Source organism: Hypanus sabinus, chromosome 24 (genome assembly GCF_030144855.1).
Source record: "Hypanus sabinus isolate sHypSab1 chromosome 24, sHypSab1.hap1, whole genome shotgun sequence".
Classification (NCBI taxonomy): domain Eukaryota; kingdom Metazoa; phylum Chordata; class Chondrichthyes; order Myliobatiformes; family Dasyatidae; genus Hypanus; species Hypanus sabinus.
Genome location: NC_082729.1, coordinates 29,023,540 through 29,041,962, shown reverse-complemented (window position 1 = coordinate 29,041,962; position 18,423 = coordinate 29,023,540). Strand labels below are relative to the sequence as shown.

Genomic DNA, 18,423 nt, shown 5'->3' with positions numbered 1-18,423 from the left:
TTTAAAAAGTATGTTCCTCAAGAGACTCCCTTGATCCCAGCTACCTGCCATATGTTACTTTATTTCTGTCCAGACCAAAGCTTTGATATTGTTTGTCATCCAAGATTCCCTGATTTTGCCGTCTTTGCCTGTCACTCTTACTGGAATGTGTGGCCCCTGAGCACTTGCTAACCCTCTTTTCCATCAGCTGTCGTTTCCCCACAAGCATCTGCTCCTAAATCAGCATTTGCCAAGTCCTCTCTCATGTTGCAGAAATTAACCTTCCAACATAACTTGAGGACAAAACCTCATCCCAATCTATAATTGTCTTGAAATTTTCAGAGTTGTGGTCACTGTTAGCAATGCAGTCGGAGGATGTTCTGGGGGCAGCCCGCCGAATGTCAGGAGTTTGCACATTCTCCCTGTGACCGCATGTGTTTCCTCTGGGTGCTCCAATTTCCTCCCACTTTCTAGAGACGTATAGGTTGGGGTTAGGGAATAGTGGGCATGCTATGTTGGTGCCTGAAGCGTGGTGACACTTGCAAGCTGCCCCGAGTACAATCCTCGGTCTGTGCTGTTTGTTGTTGCAAAACAACACATATAGATTCCTGGTCTTCTACTGATGTTGCCCATCCACTTCAAGGTTCAATGTGTTCTGCATTCGGAGGTACCCTTCTGCACACCACTGCCATAAAGCATGGTTATTTGAGTTACTACTGCCTTCTTGTCAACTTGAATCAGTCTGGCCATTCTCCTCTGATCTCTCTCATTAACAAGGCGTTTTTTCCCTCAGAACTACAGCTCACTAGATGTGTCTTGGTTTCCACACCATTCTCTGTAAACTCTGGAAACTATTATGCATGAAAATCCCAGGAGATCAGCAGTTTCTGAGATACTCAAACCACCCCGTCTGGCACCAACAATCATTCCATGGTCAAAATCACTTGGGTCACATATTTCCCCATTCTGATGTTTGGTCTGAACAACAACTGAGGCTTTTGACCAGGTCTGCATGCTTTTATGCATTGAGTTGCTGCCACATGATCGGCTGATTGGATACTTGTATTAATGCGCAGGTGTAAAGGTGTACCTAATAAAGGGGCCACTGGGTGTATTTCAATGGTCATGTGATAGCTTTCCGACATGGTGAGAGCTAACTCTTATTGAGTCAGTGTTCAGATTGTGCGAGACCTCCGCTAGGCACTACATGTGTTTCCACACATAGAGAGTGGGGGTCCCCCTCACGGTCTATCCTCTTGCTCAGTTTCAGTACCAGTGGATGGCCTGTCACCCCACAAAGTGTGAAGGAAGCACCTTGTGAGGTGGTGAGTCAAAAGAGATTAGAGTCATAGAGCACTGCAGCACAGAAACAAGCCCTTTGGCCCATCTAGTCCATGCCAAACCATTAATCTGCTTAGTCCCATTGACCTGCCATAGCCCTCCCATACCCTTCTCGTCCATGTATCTATCCAAGTTTCTCTTGTGTTGAAATCAACCCTGCATCCACCACTGGTAGCTTTACTTTACTTTATTGTCACCAAACAATTGATTCTAGAGCGTACAATCATCACAGTGATATTTTATTCTGTGCTTCGTGCTCCCTGAAGTACAAATTTAAGTAAATATAATAAAAATTTAAATTATGAATCATAATTAGAAAATAGAAAAGGGAAAGTAAGGTAGTGCAAATCAGGTCCGGATATTTGGAAGGTACGGCCCAGATCCGGGTCAGGATCCGTTCAGCAGTCATATCGCAGTTGGAAAGAAGCTGTCCCCAAATCTGGCCGTACGAATCTTCAAACTCCTGAACCTTGTCCTGGAGGGAAGAGGGACAAAAAGTGTGTTGGCTGGGTGGGTCTTGTCCTTGATTATCCTGGCAATACTGCTCTGACAGCGTGTCGTGTAAAGTGAGTCCAAGGATGGAAGATCAGTTTGTGTGATGTGCTGGGCTGTGTTCACAATCTTCTGCAACTTCTTCCGGTCTTGGACAGGACAACTTCCATACCAGGTTGTGATGCACCCTACGGTGCATCTATAAAAATTAGCTTGTTCCACACTCTCACCACTCTCTGAGTGAAGATTAAACATTTCACCTTTCACCCTTAATCGATGACTTCTCGTTGCAGTCCCACCCGATCTCAGTGAAAAATGCTTGCTTCCATTTTTTTTAATACCTCTATCAAATCTCCCCTCAGTTTTCTACATTCTAGGAAATGAAGTTCTAACCTATTCAACCTTTCCCTATAACTCAAGACCTGGCAACATCCTTGTAAATTTTCTGTGAATTCTTTCAACCTTATTTACAGCTTTCTTGTAGGTAGGTGACCAAAACTGCACACAATACTCCAAATTGGACCTCACCAGCGTCATATATAATTTCAAGATTACACCTCAACTCCTGTATTCAATACTTTGTCCCTCCAAACAATCTGGTGTCTCGACGTGACTGCGGCATACAAGATATGCAGACTACCCCCACTCACTTAGAACCATAGAACATTACAACACAGAAACAGGCCTTTTGGCCCTTCTTGGCTGTGCCGTACCATTTTTCTGCCTAGTCCCATTGATTTGCCCATATCCCACCATACACCTCTCATCCACGTACCTGTCCCAGTTTTTCTTAAACGTTAAAAGTGAGCCCACATTTACCACTTCATCTGGCAGCTCATTCCACACTCCCACCACTCTCTGTGTGAAGTAGCCCCTCCCCACACGATGTTCCCTTTAAACTTTCCTCCCTTCATCCTTAACCCATGTCCTCTGGTTTTTTTTCTCCCCTAGCCTCAGTGGAAAAAGCCTGCTTGCATTCACTCTATCTATACCCATCATAATTTTATATACCTCTATCAAATCTCCCCTCATTCTTCTATTCTCCAGGGAACTTCGGCCTCACCAATGCCTTATACAACCTCATCTTAACATTCCAACTCTTATACTCAGTACTTTGATTTATAAAAGCCAATGTACCAAAAGCTCCCTTTACTACCCTATCTACCTGTGATGCCACTTTTAGGGAATTTTGTATCTATATTCTCAGATCCCTTTGTTCTACTTCACTCCTCAGTGTCCTACCAATTACCTTGTATGCTCTACCTTGGTTTTTTCTTCCAAAGTGCAATACCTCACGCTTGTCTGTATTAAACTCCATCTGCCATTTCTCAGCCCATTTTTCCAGCTGGTCCAAATCCCTTTGCAAGCTTAGAAAACCCTCCTCGCTGTCCACTACACCTCCAATCTTTGTACCATCAGCACATTTGCTGATCCAATTTACCACATTATCATCCAGATCATTGATATAGATGATAAATAACAATGGACCCAGCACTGATCCCTGTGGCACACCACTAGTCACAGGCCTCCACTCAGAGAAGCAATCCTCCACTACCAATCTCTGACTTCTCCCATTGAGCCAATGTCTAATCCAGTTTACTACCTCTCCATTTATACCTAGCGACCGAATCTTCCTAACTAACCTCCCATGCGGGACCTTGCCAAAGGCCTTACTGAAGTCCATGTAGACAACATCCACTGGTCTTCCGTTCATCCATTTTCCTGGTAACCTCCTCGAAAAACTCTTAATAGATTTGTCAAAAATGATCTACCAAGCACAAAGCCGTGTTGACTCTCCCTAATAAATTCCTGTCTATCTAAATACTTGTAGATCCTATCTCTTAGTACACCTTCTAATAATTTACCTACTACTGACGTCAAACTTACCGGCCTATAATTTCCCGGATTACTTTTCGAGCCTTTTTTAAACTTCTTTTAAACTCGCTCTACCCTCCAAGCAAACTGGTGTCTCCTCAGGACTGTGCTGTGCAAAATGTTAGATTAGTTTTATTTGTCAGATGTACATTGAAACATGTAGTGAAAATGCTCATTTATGTCAATAGTCTGAGGATGTGCAGGGGCTGGCTGCAAGTGTTACCAGTGCTAATACAGTATGACCACAACTTCCAAATCCTAAGCCTAGCTCCAAAGTATGCTTTTACACTTCTGGAGGAAACTCACATAATCACCGGGAGAACATATAAGCTCTTTACAGATGGCGGTGGGAAAGGCACTATAAAGCGTTGTGCTAACTGCTGCCCGTCTCTACTCTTTGACATAATCAAAGAGGTCATTCGGCCCTACTCTGTACTGTTACTTGTGTTGTCCCACTTTTCCACAGTCCATCATTACATCCCTCTGCACCTTCCATCTCCACCAGTGACGGAGTTGTGGGTAGTGTGGAGGGTTATCATAGGTTGCAACCGGATACTGGTAGGATGCTACTGGGCTGAGAGGTACCAGGTAGAGCTCAACCCAGAGAAGTGTGAAGTGATTCATTAGTCAGGGGATTGAGCTTGAGAGCTGCCAGGTAATGTTAAAAGTCCTTGTTAGGCCGTACTTGGAATAATGTGTTCAGTTCTAGTCACTTCATTACAGGTTCACCAAGAAGAGATTCACCAAAATGCTGCTCGGATTACAGAGCATGTCTTATGAGAATGGGTTGAATGAGTCAGTGAGTGAGGGTGAGAGGTAACTTAGAGGTGTACAAGATCATAAGAGACATAGATCGAGAGGCTAGCCAGAGATATTTTTTTCCCAGGGCGAAAATGGCTAATATGAGGGGGCTTAATTTTAAGGTGATTGGAAGGAAGTATAGGGGATGTCAGAGGTAGGGCTTTTTAACAGAGACTGGTTGGTTGGTTCCCAGAATGAGCTGATAGAGGTGGTGGTAGAGGCAGATACACTGGGGACATCGAAGAAACTTTCAGATGGGTACATGGATGATAAAGAAATGGAGGGCTTATTTGGAGGGAAGGGTTAGATGGATGTTAGAGTACGTTGAAAGGTCAGCACATTGTGGGTCAAAGGTACTGTACTATAATGTCTTTGTTCTCTGTGACCAGTCCGTGTGCCTTTCCTGTTTTCCCCTCCTTTGATATAAACCTCATTCCCCAGTGCACTCAACGGTCTGTAGTGTGGATCCCCGAGCTGTTCTCTCTTTGTCAGGCTGCGTGTTATTAACAGGATGAATTCTGTAATAGCTCCTTAATTGAACAGATCTGTGCGAGACGCCAGATTGAAGAAGCAATTTGTGAAATCTGCTGGCTCAGTAATAGACTGCAGGTAGTGTGTGACTGCTAGAAGTGTGCTTCAGGCAGATGTGTGCATCACTAGTGAGATGCACGCTTTTCCTCCAGCTCATGGGCAGTTTAGAGGACTCTAGGGTGCAGTACCCCTGATCACACATTCCCCCGTGTTATCACTGACGTCTTTTCTCACACCAGCGCAACACCTACACCTTCCCTCCCTCTCACTCGAACCCCATCTGGTCCCTACACCCCACCCTATCTCTGTAACCCCATCTGGTCCCTACACCCCTCCCTATCTCTGTAACCCCATCTGGCCCCTCTGCCCCACCCTATCTCTGTAACCCGATCTGGCATCTACACCCCTCCCTATCTCAGTAACCCCATCTGGTCCCTATACCCCACCCTATCTCAGTAACCCCACCTGGCCCCTACACCCCTCCCTATCTCAGTAACCCCACCTGGCCCCTACACCCCTCCCTATCTCTGTAACCCCATCTGGCCCCTATACCCCACCCTATCTCAGTAACCCCACCTGGCCCCTACACCCCTCCCTATCTCAGTAACCCCACCTGGCCCCTACACCCCTCCCTATCTCAGTAACCCCATCTGGCCCCCACACTCCACCCTATCTCTGTAACCCCATCTGGCCCCTACACTCCACCCTATCTCTGTAACCCCATCTGGCCCCTATACCCCACCCTATCTCAGTAACCCCACCTGGCCCCTACACCCCTCCCTATCTCAGTAACCCCACCTGGCCCCTACACCCCTCCCTATCTCAGTAACCCCATCTGGCCCCTACACTCCACCCTATCTCTGTAACCCCATCTGGCCCCTATACCCCACCCTATCTCAGTAACCCCACCTGGCCCCTACACCCCTCCCTATCTCAGTAACCCCACCTGGTCCCTACACCCCTCCCTATCTCTGTAACCCCATCTGGCCCCTCTGCCCCACCCTATCTCAGTAACCCCACCTGGCCCCTACACCCCTCCCTATCTCAGTAACCCCATCTGGCCCCTCTGCCCCACCCTATCTCTGTAACCCGATCTGGCATCTACACCCCTCCCTATCTCTGTAAACCCATCTGGCATCTACACCCCTCCCTATCTCTGTAACCCCATCCTGCATCTACACCCCTCCCTATCTCTGTAACCCCACCTGGCCCCTACACCCCTCCCTATCTCAGTAACCCCACCTGGCCCCTACACCCCTCCCTATCTCAGTAACCCCATCTGGCCCCTATACCCCACCCTATCTCAGTAACCCCACCTGGCCCCTACACCCCTCCCTATCTCAGTAACCCCATCTGGCCCCTACACTCCACCCTATCTCTGTAACCCCATCTGGTCCCTACACTCCACCCCATCTCTGTAACCCCACCTGGCATCTGCACCCCACCCTATCTCAGTAACCCCATCTGGCCTACACCCCACCCTATGTCTGTAACCGCTTCCTGTCCTCACACCCCACCCTATCTCTGTAACCATCCTCAAACACCTATCTCTATAACTCACTCCAGCCCCAACACCTCTCCCTACCTGTGCAACTTGCTCCAGTCCCCACATCTTGACTGTCTCTGTAACTCTCTCCATATCACTATCTTATGCAGTTAAATTTGTTGTTTTGTCGAAGTAGTACAATGCAAGGCATAAAGATTAATACGTTACAATAAGAAATATAAAAAATAAATAGTTCAAAAAGAGCTAAATACGAGTTGATGCTTATGGGTTCATGAACCATTCAGAAATGTAATGGCAGAGGGTGAGACGTTGCTCCTAAAGTATTGAGTGTGCATCTTCAGGCTCTTGTACCTCCCCTGTGATGAAAGTCAAGAGAAGAGGGCATATCCTGGTTGGTGAGGGTCCTTTAAGGTGGATGCTGCCTTCCTGAAGCATCACTATTTGAAGATGTCCTCGATGGTGGGGTGGGTTGTGCCTATGATGGAACTGGCCAAGTCCACAACCCTCTGCAATCTCTTTCAATTCTGCCCCAACTTCTACATCTGTCTGGTGAGCCCTATCCCTGAGATCTCCTCAGTCATCTCCAGTCTTTTTTTTAACCACATTAGCAATGCTCTCATCAATCAGTCCTACGTCAGGCAAGAGGATGTTAGTGTGTTTGAGTATGGATGTCGCAAGTCAAGGTAGTCTTCATAGAAATGGAGCCCAGAAGCTGAAATACCGCCTGCACAGTGTTGAGAAGGGCCTCTCAGTGGTTCAATGTGTCACTGCCCCGAGACCCGAGTTTGATCCTGGCTTCGGGCGCTGTCTGAGTGGAGTTGGCATGTTCATTGTGGATTCCACCCCCAAATCCCAGACATGCGGTTAGTGGGGTAATTGACCATGGTAAGTTGCCCAGAGTGTGTGGTTGAGGCTTGGAAGGATGGGGATGTTGGAGGACAAAAACAATATTAATGTAGGATTGATGTTAGTGGGTGGGTCAAAGTTGAAGTAAATTTATTATCAAAGTGCATATAAGTCACCATATACTATCTTAAGATTCATTTTCAAAGATTCAAGATTTAAAGTACATTTATTATCAAAGCATGCAGTAAACAACCCTGAGGTCCATCTTCCCACAGACAGCCTCGGAATACAATAGAGTTCATGAACGAGCGAAGACTGTCAAACAACCTATGTGCAAAAGAGGCAAACCATGCAAATAATTTTTAAAAATCGGGGTTCTAACATTTTTCTGTCATTCATTTTTTTGGTGTTTTCTTTGTTTTGCGCATGTCTGCGAAGAGTAGGGATTTCATGTTATACACTATGCATTCTTTGACATTAAATTGAACCATTGAAATAATGCTGAGAGAGTGAGTTGCAGAGCCCTTGATAGTGAGTTATGGGTTGTGGAGTCAGTCGAGTGTTGAGGTGAGTGAAGTGATCCACACCAGTTCAGGAGTCTGATGATTGTAAGGTACTAACTGTCCCTAAACCTGGTGGTGTGGAACCAAAGGCTCCTGTATCTTCTCCCCATTGGTAGTAGCGAGAGGAGAGCATGGCCTGGATGGTGGGGGTCCTTGATGATAGATACTGCTTTCTTGTGGCTGCGCTCTTTGTAAATGTGCGCATCGCTGGTTGTCCCGGGCTTTGTGGGGCTGAGGTGCTTGTCTCTCTGCAGTATTTCAATATTTCTGTGTTTCTAGGACTGTCAGACACAATAATGTGACGTCTTGAAAGAATGTGAAAAAGTGATGGTGTACTAATCTTATAATGAAGTAACCCTCCTATGCTTTCCTCTTCCTTCTTGCTTGCTTTGTGTGGACCCGCAGACAATCTGCAACAGAAATGTAAGTAGCTTCCATTTTATCAACCCTCCCCACTCGGGCGAGGTAAATCGCTTCATTATTGGCACAGTGGAAAACTTGGTTTTGCATGCCAACAGTACAGATCATTTCATCGCATCAGGGAGTTGAGGTAGTACAAGGGAAAACAAGTATTAAGTGCTAAGTTACAGACAGTGTAGCTCAGGTTTCATAGAGTGGGCTGTTTTATTATCCCTCCTCCTGCCTTGTCCCTGTAACCTTTGACACCCTTACTAATCAAGAACCCATCACCCTCTGCTTTAAATATACCCGGTGACTTGATCTCCACGGTTGCCTGTGGCAATGAATTCTATAGACTCACTTCCCACTGGCTGAAGAAACTCCTCCTCATCTCCGTTCTAAAGGCACATCCTGAGGACCCCTGAGTGGCATTTTGTTATGACGAATATACTGGTATTGTACCCACCAGTGCTAAGGCGTTCCCACCATCAGGTGTATGGAAAGGCTTCACTCCAGCTGGGTAAGGGATGTATCTGTGCCAAGAGATGAGAATGGATGTGAACTGGATTGTTCACAGATGGTTCAAGTGGCGATGTGGAGGTACATCTCCACCAAAGGAGGTGTCAGGCGCTCTTTCCCTCCGCTAGCCTCCAGGTCACCCCTGGGCAAGGTGCAGCATCAACTAAGCCCCCAGTTAGAGTCATGTGAAGTCCTGGGAGCAGCTGGAGCATCTCACAAGCCCCGGTTATGCAACCACTGAAGAGTATTGATAATGGCTGGGGTCACCCGTCTTGTAAAGACACTGGCCCAGAAGAAGGCAATTGCAAACCACTTCTGTAGAAAGATTTACCAAGAACAATCGTGGTCATGGATAGAGAAAAGAATAAGAGCAACAGTGTGAAAGGGCAACGATCAGATTAAAGGCAGATGATCGCCCACATCATGCCCCCAAATGACACGGCACTTGATGATAAATGATGATGAAAGATGATTAAACACCAAAGTGTAATGTCAGTGCACAGTCATTGCTTGTAGGGATGGGTCTCAGTTGATATCTGACTGCTTGTGGAATCTGTAGTTCACTTGCTCACTCCTCTCTCTTGCAGTGCCAAAACCTCCAAAGGTCACCGAACAGACGCCAGAGAACTACACGGTCTTCCCGACTGACGACATTGTGCTCAAATGTGAAGCCACGGGTGATCCAACACTTGTGTGAGTATCATAGAGTCATACGGAGCAGCCTGACCAAGACACTCATCCAAGCTAGTCCCATATGCTCACCTTGGCCCATGCGATTTGAAACATCCACGTGCCTTTTAAATGTTGTTACTTCCCCTGCCTCAACTATTTCCTCTAACCGGAAGATATAGGAGTGTGATTCAGGGAGTGTAAGGTGTTGGGGTGGGGGCAGGTTGGTAAATGCTCTCAGCACCCAGGAGAATTTGCCTGCCATTCCCACTGCACCTCCCACACCACCGGTTTCAGGGCAGCTCCCCGATGTTGGATCTGATGATTAGGCTTAAGTCAGCACTATTTCCTAAAGGGGAAATCTTGCCTGACAAATCTTCTGGAATTCTTTGAGGAATTAACAGGCAGGATAGACAAATGAGAATCAGTAGATGTTGTTTACCTCGATTTTCAGAAGGCCTTTTGACAAGGTGCTACAAACAAGGCTGCTAAATAAGGTAAGAGCCCCTGGTGTTACAGGAAAGATACTAGTCTGGATAAAAGGTTGGCTGATTGGTAGGAGGCAAAGAGTGGGAATAAAGGGAGCCTTTTCTGATTGGCTGCTGGTAACCAGTGGAGTCCCACAGGATACATGGGACTGCTTCTTTTTGTGTGGAATGATGGAATGGATGACGTTGTGGCCAAGTTTGTGGACGAAACAAAGATAGGTGGAGGAGCAGGTAGTGTTGAGGAATTAGGGAGTCTACAAAGGAATAGGCAAAGAAGTGGCAGATGGAATACAGTGTAGGAAAGTGTATGGTCTTACACTTTTGTAGAAGAAATAAAGGCATAGATTAACTACTAAACAGGGAGTAAATTCAGAAATCTGAGCTGCAAAGGGGCTTGGGAGTGCTTGTGTGGGATTCCTTAAAGTTTAACTTGCAGTTTGAATTGGTGGTAAGGAAAGCAAATGCAATGTTAGCATACAGTTCGTGAAATATCTCATTGAAACCTATCGAATATTGAAAGACCTGGATCGACTGAGTGTGGAGAGTATAGGACCCGAGGGCTTAGCCTGAAAATCGAAGGACGTCCTTTTAGAACAGAGATGAGGAGGAATTTCTTTAGCCAGAGGGTAGTGAATCTGTGGAATTTATTGCCACAAAGACCAAGTCATTGGATGTATTTAAAGCAGAGGTTAATACGTCCTGATTATTAAGGGTGTCAAAGGTTGCGGGGCAAAGACAGGAGGATGAGGTTGAGAGTTAAAATGATGGAAAGGTGGTGCAGACTTGATGAGCTCCTATGTTTAGGACTTTTGTGACCCAAAAGCTTTTCGGAAGTCAAGAATGTGGCATAAAACTTGTTGCTTATGTTGAAATCCGGAGCCGGGGTCCCTAAGGCAGTTTGATGTTGTTTAAAAATTTACTCTGGCAGCCTCTGTGATGACACTAGTGCCAAGCTGTATTGGTGCTTACCCTTCCCTTGGACTACATCAGCGACATGGAGAGGGGGAACCCACTGCATGGGCAACCGCCGGTTTTACAAATCTTCCCACCCAGGCTTGCAACCTGGATAAGTGCCAGGAGGGAGATCTGTGGGAAGGGATGGGGGATAAATGGAAAAGGGAGTCGTGTAGGGAGCGATCCCTGCGGAAAGCAGAAAGAGGGGGGAGGGAAGATTTATATATTGGTGAGACCCGACGCAGACTGGGAGACTGTTTCACTGAACACCTACGCTCTATCCGCCAGAGAAAGCTCTAACGGGATCCCACTACCAAGCACATCTTTCCCTCCCCTCCCTACGGAACTCCCTTGTCCATTCGTCCCCCCCATCCCTTTCCATCGATCTCCCTCCTGATCCTTGCAAGCAGAACAAGTGCTACACCTGCCCTTACACTTCCTCCCTCACCACCATTCAGGGCCCCAGACAGTCCTTACAGGTGAGGCGACACTTCACCTGTGAGTCGGTTGGTGTGGTATACTGTGTCCGGTGTTCCCAGTGTGGCCTTTTATATATTGGTGAGACCCGACCCAGACTGGGAGACCGTTTCGCTGAACACCTACGCTCTGTCCGCCAGAGAAGGCAGGATCTCCCCGTGGCCACACATTTTAATTCCACATCCCATTCCCATTCTGATATGTCTATCCATGGCCTCCTCTACTGTCAAGATGAAGCCACACTCAGGTTGGAGGAACAACACCTTATATTCCATCTGGGTAGTCTCCAACCTGATGGCATGAACATTGACTTCTCTAACTTACGTTAATGCCCCTCCTCCCCTTCTTACCCCATCCCTGATGTATTTAGTTCTTTTTTTCTCTCTCTGCCCATCACTCTGCCTGTTCTCCATCTCCCTTTGGTGCTCTCCTCCCCCTTTCTTTCTCCCGAGGCCTCCCGTCCCATGATCCTTTCCCTTCTCCAGCTCTGTATCCCTTTTGCCAATCACCTTTCCTGCTCTCAGCTTCACCCCACCTCCTGCGGTCTTGTCCTACCATTTCGCATTTTCGCCTCCCCCTCCTACTTTCAAATCTCTTAGTATCTTTCCTTTCAGTGAATCCTGACGAAGGGGCTCGGCCCAAAAGGTCGACAGTGCTTCTTCCTATAGATGCCGCCTGGCCTGCTGCGTTCCACCAGCATTTTGTGTGTGTTGCTTGAATTTCCAGCATCTGCAGATTTCCTCGAGTTTGCCTAGAGTTAGCAAGTTTTCAATTAGAACAGTTAACCTACAAAACATCAGATTCAAGTGGTGTGACACCTGCTAACATACAGAGCAACTGTACCATAACTACTGGAAAATTCACATATACTGTATATGGGGGATTACATAAAAATACACACAAATATTGGAAAGTTAAGCTGCAAGAAAGAATAACAATTCTGCACCTCAATCCAACAATATGGACCACTAGTGGGTGAAATATTCGCCCCCTCAGGTTCCTATTAAATCTCACCTTAAACCTATTCTTGATTCCTCAACCGTGGGGAGAAAGGCTGTGCATTCATCCTCTCTCTGCCTTCATGATTTTATACACCCCTGTAAAATCAACACTCATTCTTCTACTCTCCAGTGAATAAAGTCCCAACTGCTCAACTTCTCCACATAACTCAGTCCCTCATTTCCCTGCAACAATCCTCACTTCACATTTTCCAGCTCAACGGTAGCTTTCCTGTAGTGGGGTGACCAGTGTGGTGATTCAGGTTCATTTACTTAACACACACACATCAAAGCATTCAGGAAAATGTGTTATTTGCATTAACAACCGAAGGCTGCACTGCAAGAAATGACTGATTAATCCTCAAGGGCGTCAGCCAGTCACCTTGAACGGTTTAGTGTCTTAACTATAAACTGGAGACTAGAGTTTTAGGGCTGTACAACAAAAGCTGTTCATTTTCACCGGGATTTGCATCGGAAAGATGGTGAGGTCAAAACCATAAATTGTTGACTCAGACAAGTCCCGCTTTCACACAATGGAATGCCACCCATCTTCAATCTATCAACACTCTGCTCTCCCCTTCTGCTCATTAATGGCTCAGTAAATGTGGTGACACAATTCTACTAATGCAGGCTGAGTCACTCCACCAATAAATTACAGGCATCTCGTCACAGTCGCTGCATTAAAGTAATTAATGCCCAGTGCCGTCAGATATCCATTTGAACCAAGTTGGTGCACTTCCCCAAAACGAGGTGATGTAAGCGTTCAAGATAACAGGCAGCTGGTTTCTGTTTCCAAGCCGGGTCTGCAGAGAGCATGGCTGAGAGGCGATGAGATGGTTATGCATGTTTGGATATCTCTTTTTCTTTAGATAGATTTGGTGTAGGATCAAGGATCAACTTTTATTCACCATCAGAAACAGGTTTAGTATCACTGATGTTTATCACGTAATTTTTTTTGCAGCAGTGCAGTCCAATACTTAAGATACAATTCATATATATATATTAAAACATTAAATAAGCAGTGCAAAAATAGTGAGTTTTTTTCATGGGTTTATTATCCATTCGGAAATCTAGTGGCTGAGGGGAAGAAGTTGTTCCTAAAGCATTGAGTCTGGGTTCAAGTCAAGTCTAGTCACTTTTATTGTCATTTCGACTATAACTGCTTGTATAATACATAGTAAAAATGAGACAACGTTTTTCAGGACCATGGTGTTACATGACACAGTACAAAAACTAGACTGAACTATATATAAAAAAAACAACACAGACAGAAAAAAACAACAACTACGCTCGACTACAGCCCTACCCAGGACTGCATAAAGTGCAAAAAAACAATGCAGGCATTGCAATAAATAATAAACAGGACAATAGGGCAGTAAGGTGTCAGTCCAGGCTTCAGGTATTGAGGAGTCTGATAGCTTGGGGGAAGAAACTGTTACATAGTCTGGTCCTGTACTTCCTCCCTGATGGTACTGATGGGAAAAGGGCATATCCTGGGTGTTGGGGGGCACCTTCATTAAGAATGCCACTTTCCTGAAACATCGCTATTTAAAGATGTCCTTGATAACGGGGAGGCTGCTGACTGTAATGGTGCTGGTTTCTGATCCTGTGCATTGACGCCAGGCAGTGGTGTAACCCGTCAGAATGCTACCCATGGACATAGGTAGAAATTTGCTAGTGTCTGGTGACGGACCAGAACTCCTCAAACCCCTGATGGAGTATAGCCACTCCTCATCACCATCTGAGATTCTGCTGATCTGGCAAATTTATGGACGGTGTTTATGCTGTGCCTAGCCACAGAGTCATGGATGTATCTTCCTGCACTAAATCAGCGGACTTACCTGAAATGGGGTGATGTAACGATCCGTGTTATCAGGCAGTTAGTTTCTGCCTCCTCGCCAGGAGTGGAGAGAGCACAGAACGAGAGGGGGTGTGATGGTTACAATAGGATGGAGGCCCTATTTCTTGAGAGTCCACTGGAAGCCCTGTCCTGGAGTTGGAGACCTGTCTGTCTGTCTGTGTGTGTGTGATGGGAAGAGACTTGTTCTGTTGCTGCTGTTGTGGTTCATGTTGCTTGTGTAGTTCTGCTGAACATTGTGGAGATGATGTATTGGCACCGAAATAGGTGGAGAGACTTGAGGGCTGTTTCCAGAACATTCTAAGTTAAAAGTGTATTTATTATCAAAGTATGTATACTTTATATAACCTTGAGATTCATCTCCTGAAGGCGCAGTCACAAACCCAAATGAACCTATTTAAAAAAGACTATCAGACGCCCAACGCGCAGAGAAAAAGCACAAACGCAAGCAATTAGCACTCTGAACTGAAGTCCACAGACCCTGAGTAAACCTCCCAGAGCAGCATGCTGAACCGGCCTGTCTCTTGCCTCAGGTCCCGACACCCTGACCTTTCAATCTTCACATTGTTGTCCAAGCATTGAGTTCTGTTGCTTTGATATGCTCTGGGGCCTGGACCCCGCCGCCTCAGTTTGGCCAAACTTTTTCTGGTTCGGCCTGGCGCTTAAATCGTTGTTCAAACATCGGGTTCAGTTGCTTGAATACACTGTGGGGCCTGGACCCCGCTGCGTTCTTAGATGTGTTGGTTGTCATGCAAGCAATGGATTTCATTGCACGTTTCAATATACAAGTGATAAATAAATCTGAATCTGCATCTGCATCTCCATGTTCGACATTTCTTCAGATAGATTATCTCTATTTGTCATGTGCACTTTGATACAGTGGATGCATTGTCTTGTGTCAGTAATCAACACAGCTGCCAGGGATTGTTCTGCAAATGTTGCCACACTTCCAGTGTTAATATGGCACTTCTGCAACTCACTAAACCCAACCGTACATCCACAGTGCGGAAATAGCTAATACAGGGAGGCATAATTTTAAAGTGATCGGTGGAAAGCATAGGCAGGAATTTCTGTGGTAAGCTTTTTATGAAGTTCATCAAACGAACATTACCATAAGATGTATTTCAGACATTGTACATATATATCATATAATCATATATGTCACAAATCTCCACAAAGTATTTATCTGGGGTATACACCTATAGAAAAGAGTGGAAAGAAAAAAACAAGCAAAAGGAAAGAGCTATGTACAAGTAGGGAGTGATCTTTTTTTTTACAACAGATTCATTGATTTATGAGAATAAAATCAGCCTATGAGGTGTTATGTAGTTAAACCATTTTTCCCGGTATGAATCAAATTGTTCCAGCTTATGTTTAACAGATGCTGTTATCATTCTCCATTTTGTAAATGCCCATTGTAATATCCATCCATGTACTTAAAGTTGGGCTCTCCTGTGATAACCGTTTCCTAGTAAGAGTCTTTTTACAAGCAGTATATGTCATTAAATATTTCTCTCTTTTCAACCATCCTTGAGGTATATAACAAAATATATGATCTTACTCTGCAATCTGAGGTAAGCTTTACATAGAGAGTGTTGGGTGTAGGACTTGCTGTGAAGGGTGGTGTAGAGGGAGATTGATTTGGGCATTTAAGAAACTCTTAGATAGGCACACGGTTGATAGAAAAATGGAGGGCTATATAGAATGGGAGGGTTAAAATGATCTTAGAATGGGTTGAAAGGTTAGCACAGCATTGTGGGCTGAAGGGCCTGTACGATACTATTCTATGTTCTATGCATGTCTTTGAAATGTGGGAGGAAACTGCAGCACCCAGAGGAAACTGTAACAGTCACAGGGAGAACATAGGAACTTCCTACAGAGGGAGGCAAGAATTGAACCCCTTAGTGATCGCTGGGGTTGTGAAGTGATCATGCTAACTGCTGCACTACCATGCCACCCACTTTTCGATGATGTCTGCATCAGCTTTAAGTGCAGTGGTAAGCGAAATGCTTTACAGTACAGGTTATCCAGGTTCAATCCCCACTGCTGCCTGTAAGGAGTTTGTACGTTCTCCCCTTGGCCGAACGGGTTTCCCCCAGGTGACCTGGTTTCCTCCCACAGTCGGAAGGTTAAATGGTCATTGTAAGTTGTCCTGTGATTAGGTTCGGATTAAATCTGGGGTTGCTGGGCGACGTGGTTCGAAAGGTCTGAAGGGCCTATTCTGTACGGTATCTCAATGAACAAACAAACAAACAAAACTAATAAATGAGCCACGTTCATTTGGATGGTTCGGCAGGCTCCAAGGCCCTAGTGAGTACATGAATCCACAGATTATCCATGGGGGTGTGTGCGCTTTCACGCATTGGTAAATAAGAATGTGATTGAGGCAGATGCTTGAAGAAATCTGGAATAAGGAACCAACAGAGGTCAAGCCGACCAAGTGTTAGTGTCTCAAGGGATAGGCCAAAGGTTGTGACACATGGTTATAGAGCTGTGTCTGGAGTGTGCTGTGCATTCTGTTATCAGCCTGTGAGATGGGGCCACTTAAACCTGTGGAGCTGAGAGTGAAACGATGAAGCTGTGCAACATCGGCCAGGGGTGGACTCGGATTAAAACTTCCACTTGGAACACACCGGCAGTAGCAGAGGGAGGCCACTCGTCCTCTCAATCCTGCCCCGCCATTCGTAACTGCTTTGTGGCCTACCTTTGCCTGTCCCAAGGTTGGGGGACTGTGTTTGTGCTTGTGCAGGAGGAAGGAAAGGGGCTTGCCAAGCTGTTGGAGCATCGTCAACATGCTATGTTGGCACCAGAATGTGTAGCAATACTTGCAGGCTGCCCCCAGCACACCCCCCGGGTGTCTTGGTTGTGAAAGCAAGTGACACATTTCAAAGTATGTTTTAATGTACACGTGATAAATAAATTTGAATCTTGAATCTCCTCCTTCCTTCATGGTGACTTTTGGGGTGCGTGGTGATGTAGCGGTAACCCAGTTTCAGTTCCGCCACTGCCTGTAAGGAGCTTGTATGTTCTCCCTTTAACCATCTGCTTTCCTCAGGGTACTCTGGATTATGCTGGTGCCAGAAGCATGGCGATTTTTGCAGGCTGCCCCCAGCACATCCTCAAACCATCTTGGTCATTTGCTACAACATCCCAAAGCCATACGAGTTAGAAGGTTAATTAGTTACATGGGCTAGTTAGACCGGAAGGGCCTGTTAAGCTGATATACAGTATATCTAAATAAAAATTAAAGACGTCAGGCTTAATGCCAGCTCTTCCTCCTTCACCATGTACGGGTGATTCCCCTGAACACCTGGGTTGAAGTTTTCTTTAGACATCATTCCCTAATCCCACACTTCAGCCAGCAAAAGTAGTTCTAACAGCAGCTGTAAGATCGGGGTTGGATATCCGCTGCTGTCCTCCGTGTGACCGTGTGGGGTTCATACGGGTGCTTTGGTTCCCTCTCACGTTCCAAAGAGGTACGAGTTAGGTGTTAGTGATTTACAGGCATGCGGTGTTGGTGCGAGAAGCATGGTGACAAGCACAGGCTGCTGACCCTCGCTGATCTGATTTGGTGGCAATGATGTATTTCACTTTATGTTTCAAAATACATGTGACAAATAAAGCTAATCTTTAAAAGGTCGTTAGTCTTTAATCAAATCACCCCAGATAAAGGATCTAGTGCTTTCCTGGCGTACATGACGAATAAGCTCTTCTCGAGCTTCAATTATTGATTATAACTCAAGTCAAGTCAAGTCAACTTTTATTGTCATTTCGACCATAACTGCTGGTATAGTGCATTGTAAAAATGAGACAATGTTTTTCAGGACCATAGTGTTACATGACACAGTACATATAATTAGACTGAACTACGTAATAAAAAAAAACAGAAAAAGCTACACTAGACTACAGGCCTACACTGGACTGCATAAAGTGCACAAAAACAGTGCAGGCATTACAATAAATAATAATCAGGACAGTGGGGCAAGGTGTCAGTCCAGGTTTTTGGTATTGAGGAGTCTGATAGCTTGGGGGAAGAAACTGTTATATAGTCTGGTCGTGACAGCCCAAATGCTTCGGAGCCTTTTCCCAGACGGCAGGAGGGAGAAGAGTTTATATGAGGGGTGCA

The 18,423-nt window shown here is 45.7% G+C and overlaps 1 protein-coding gene across 1 annotated transcript in view; it reads left to right on the top strand.

Moving 5' to 3' along the window:
* Window positions 1–18,423, top strand: part of LOC132380724 (neural cell adhesion molecule L1-like) — a 354,989-nt gene that overhangs the window by 204,342 nt on the left and 132,224 nt on the right. The window contains exons 4-5 of the mRNA XM_059949714.1: window positions 8,341–8,358; window positions 9,441–9,546. Of these exons, the coding sequence (XP_059805697.1) occupies window positions 8,341–8,358; window positions 9,441–9,546 (124 nt within the window). The remainder of the gene's footprint in view (window positions 1–8,340; window positions 8,359–9,440; window positions 9,547–18,423) is intronic.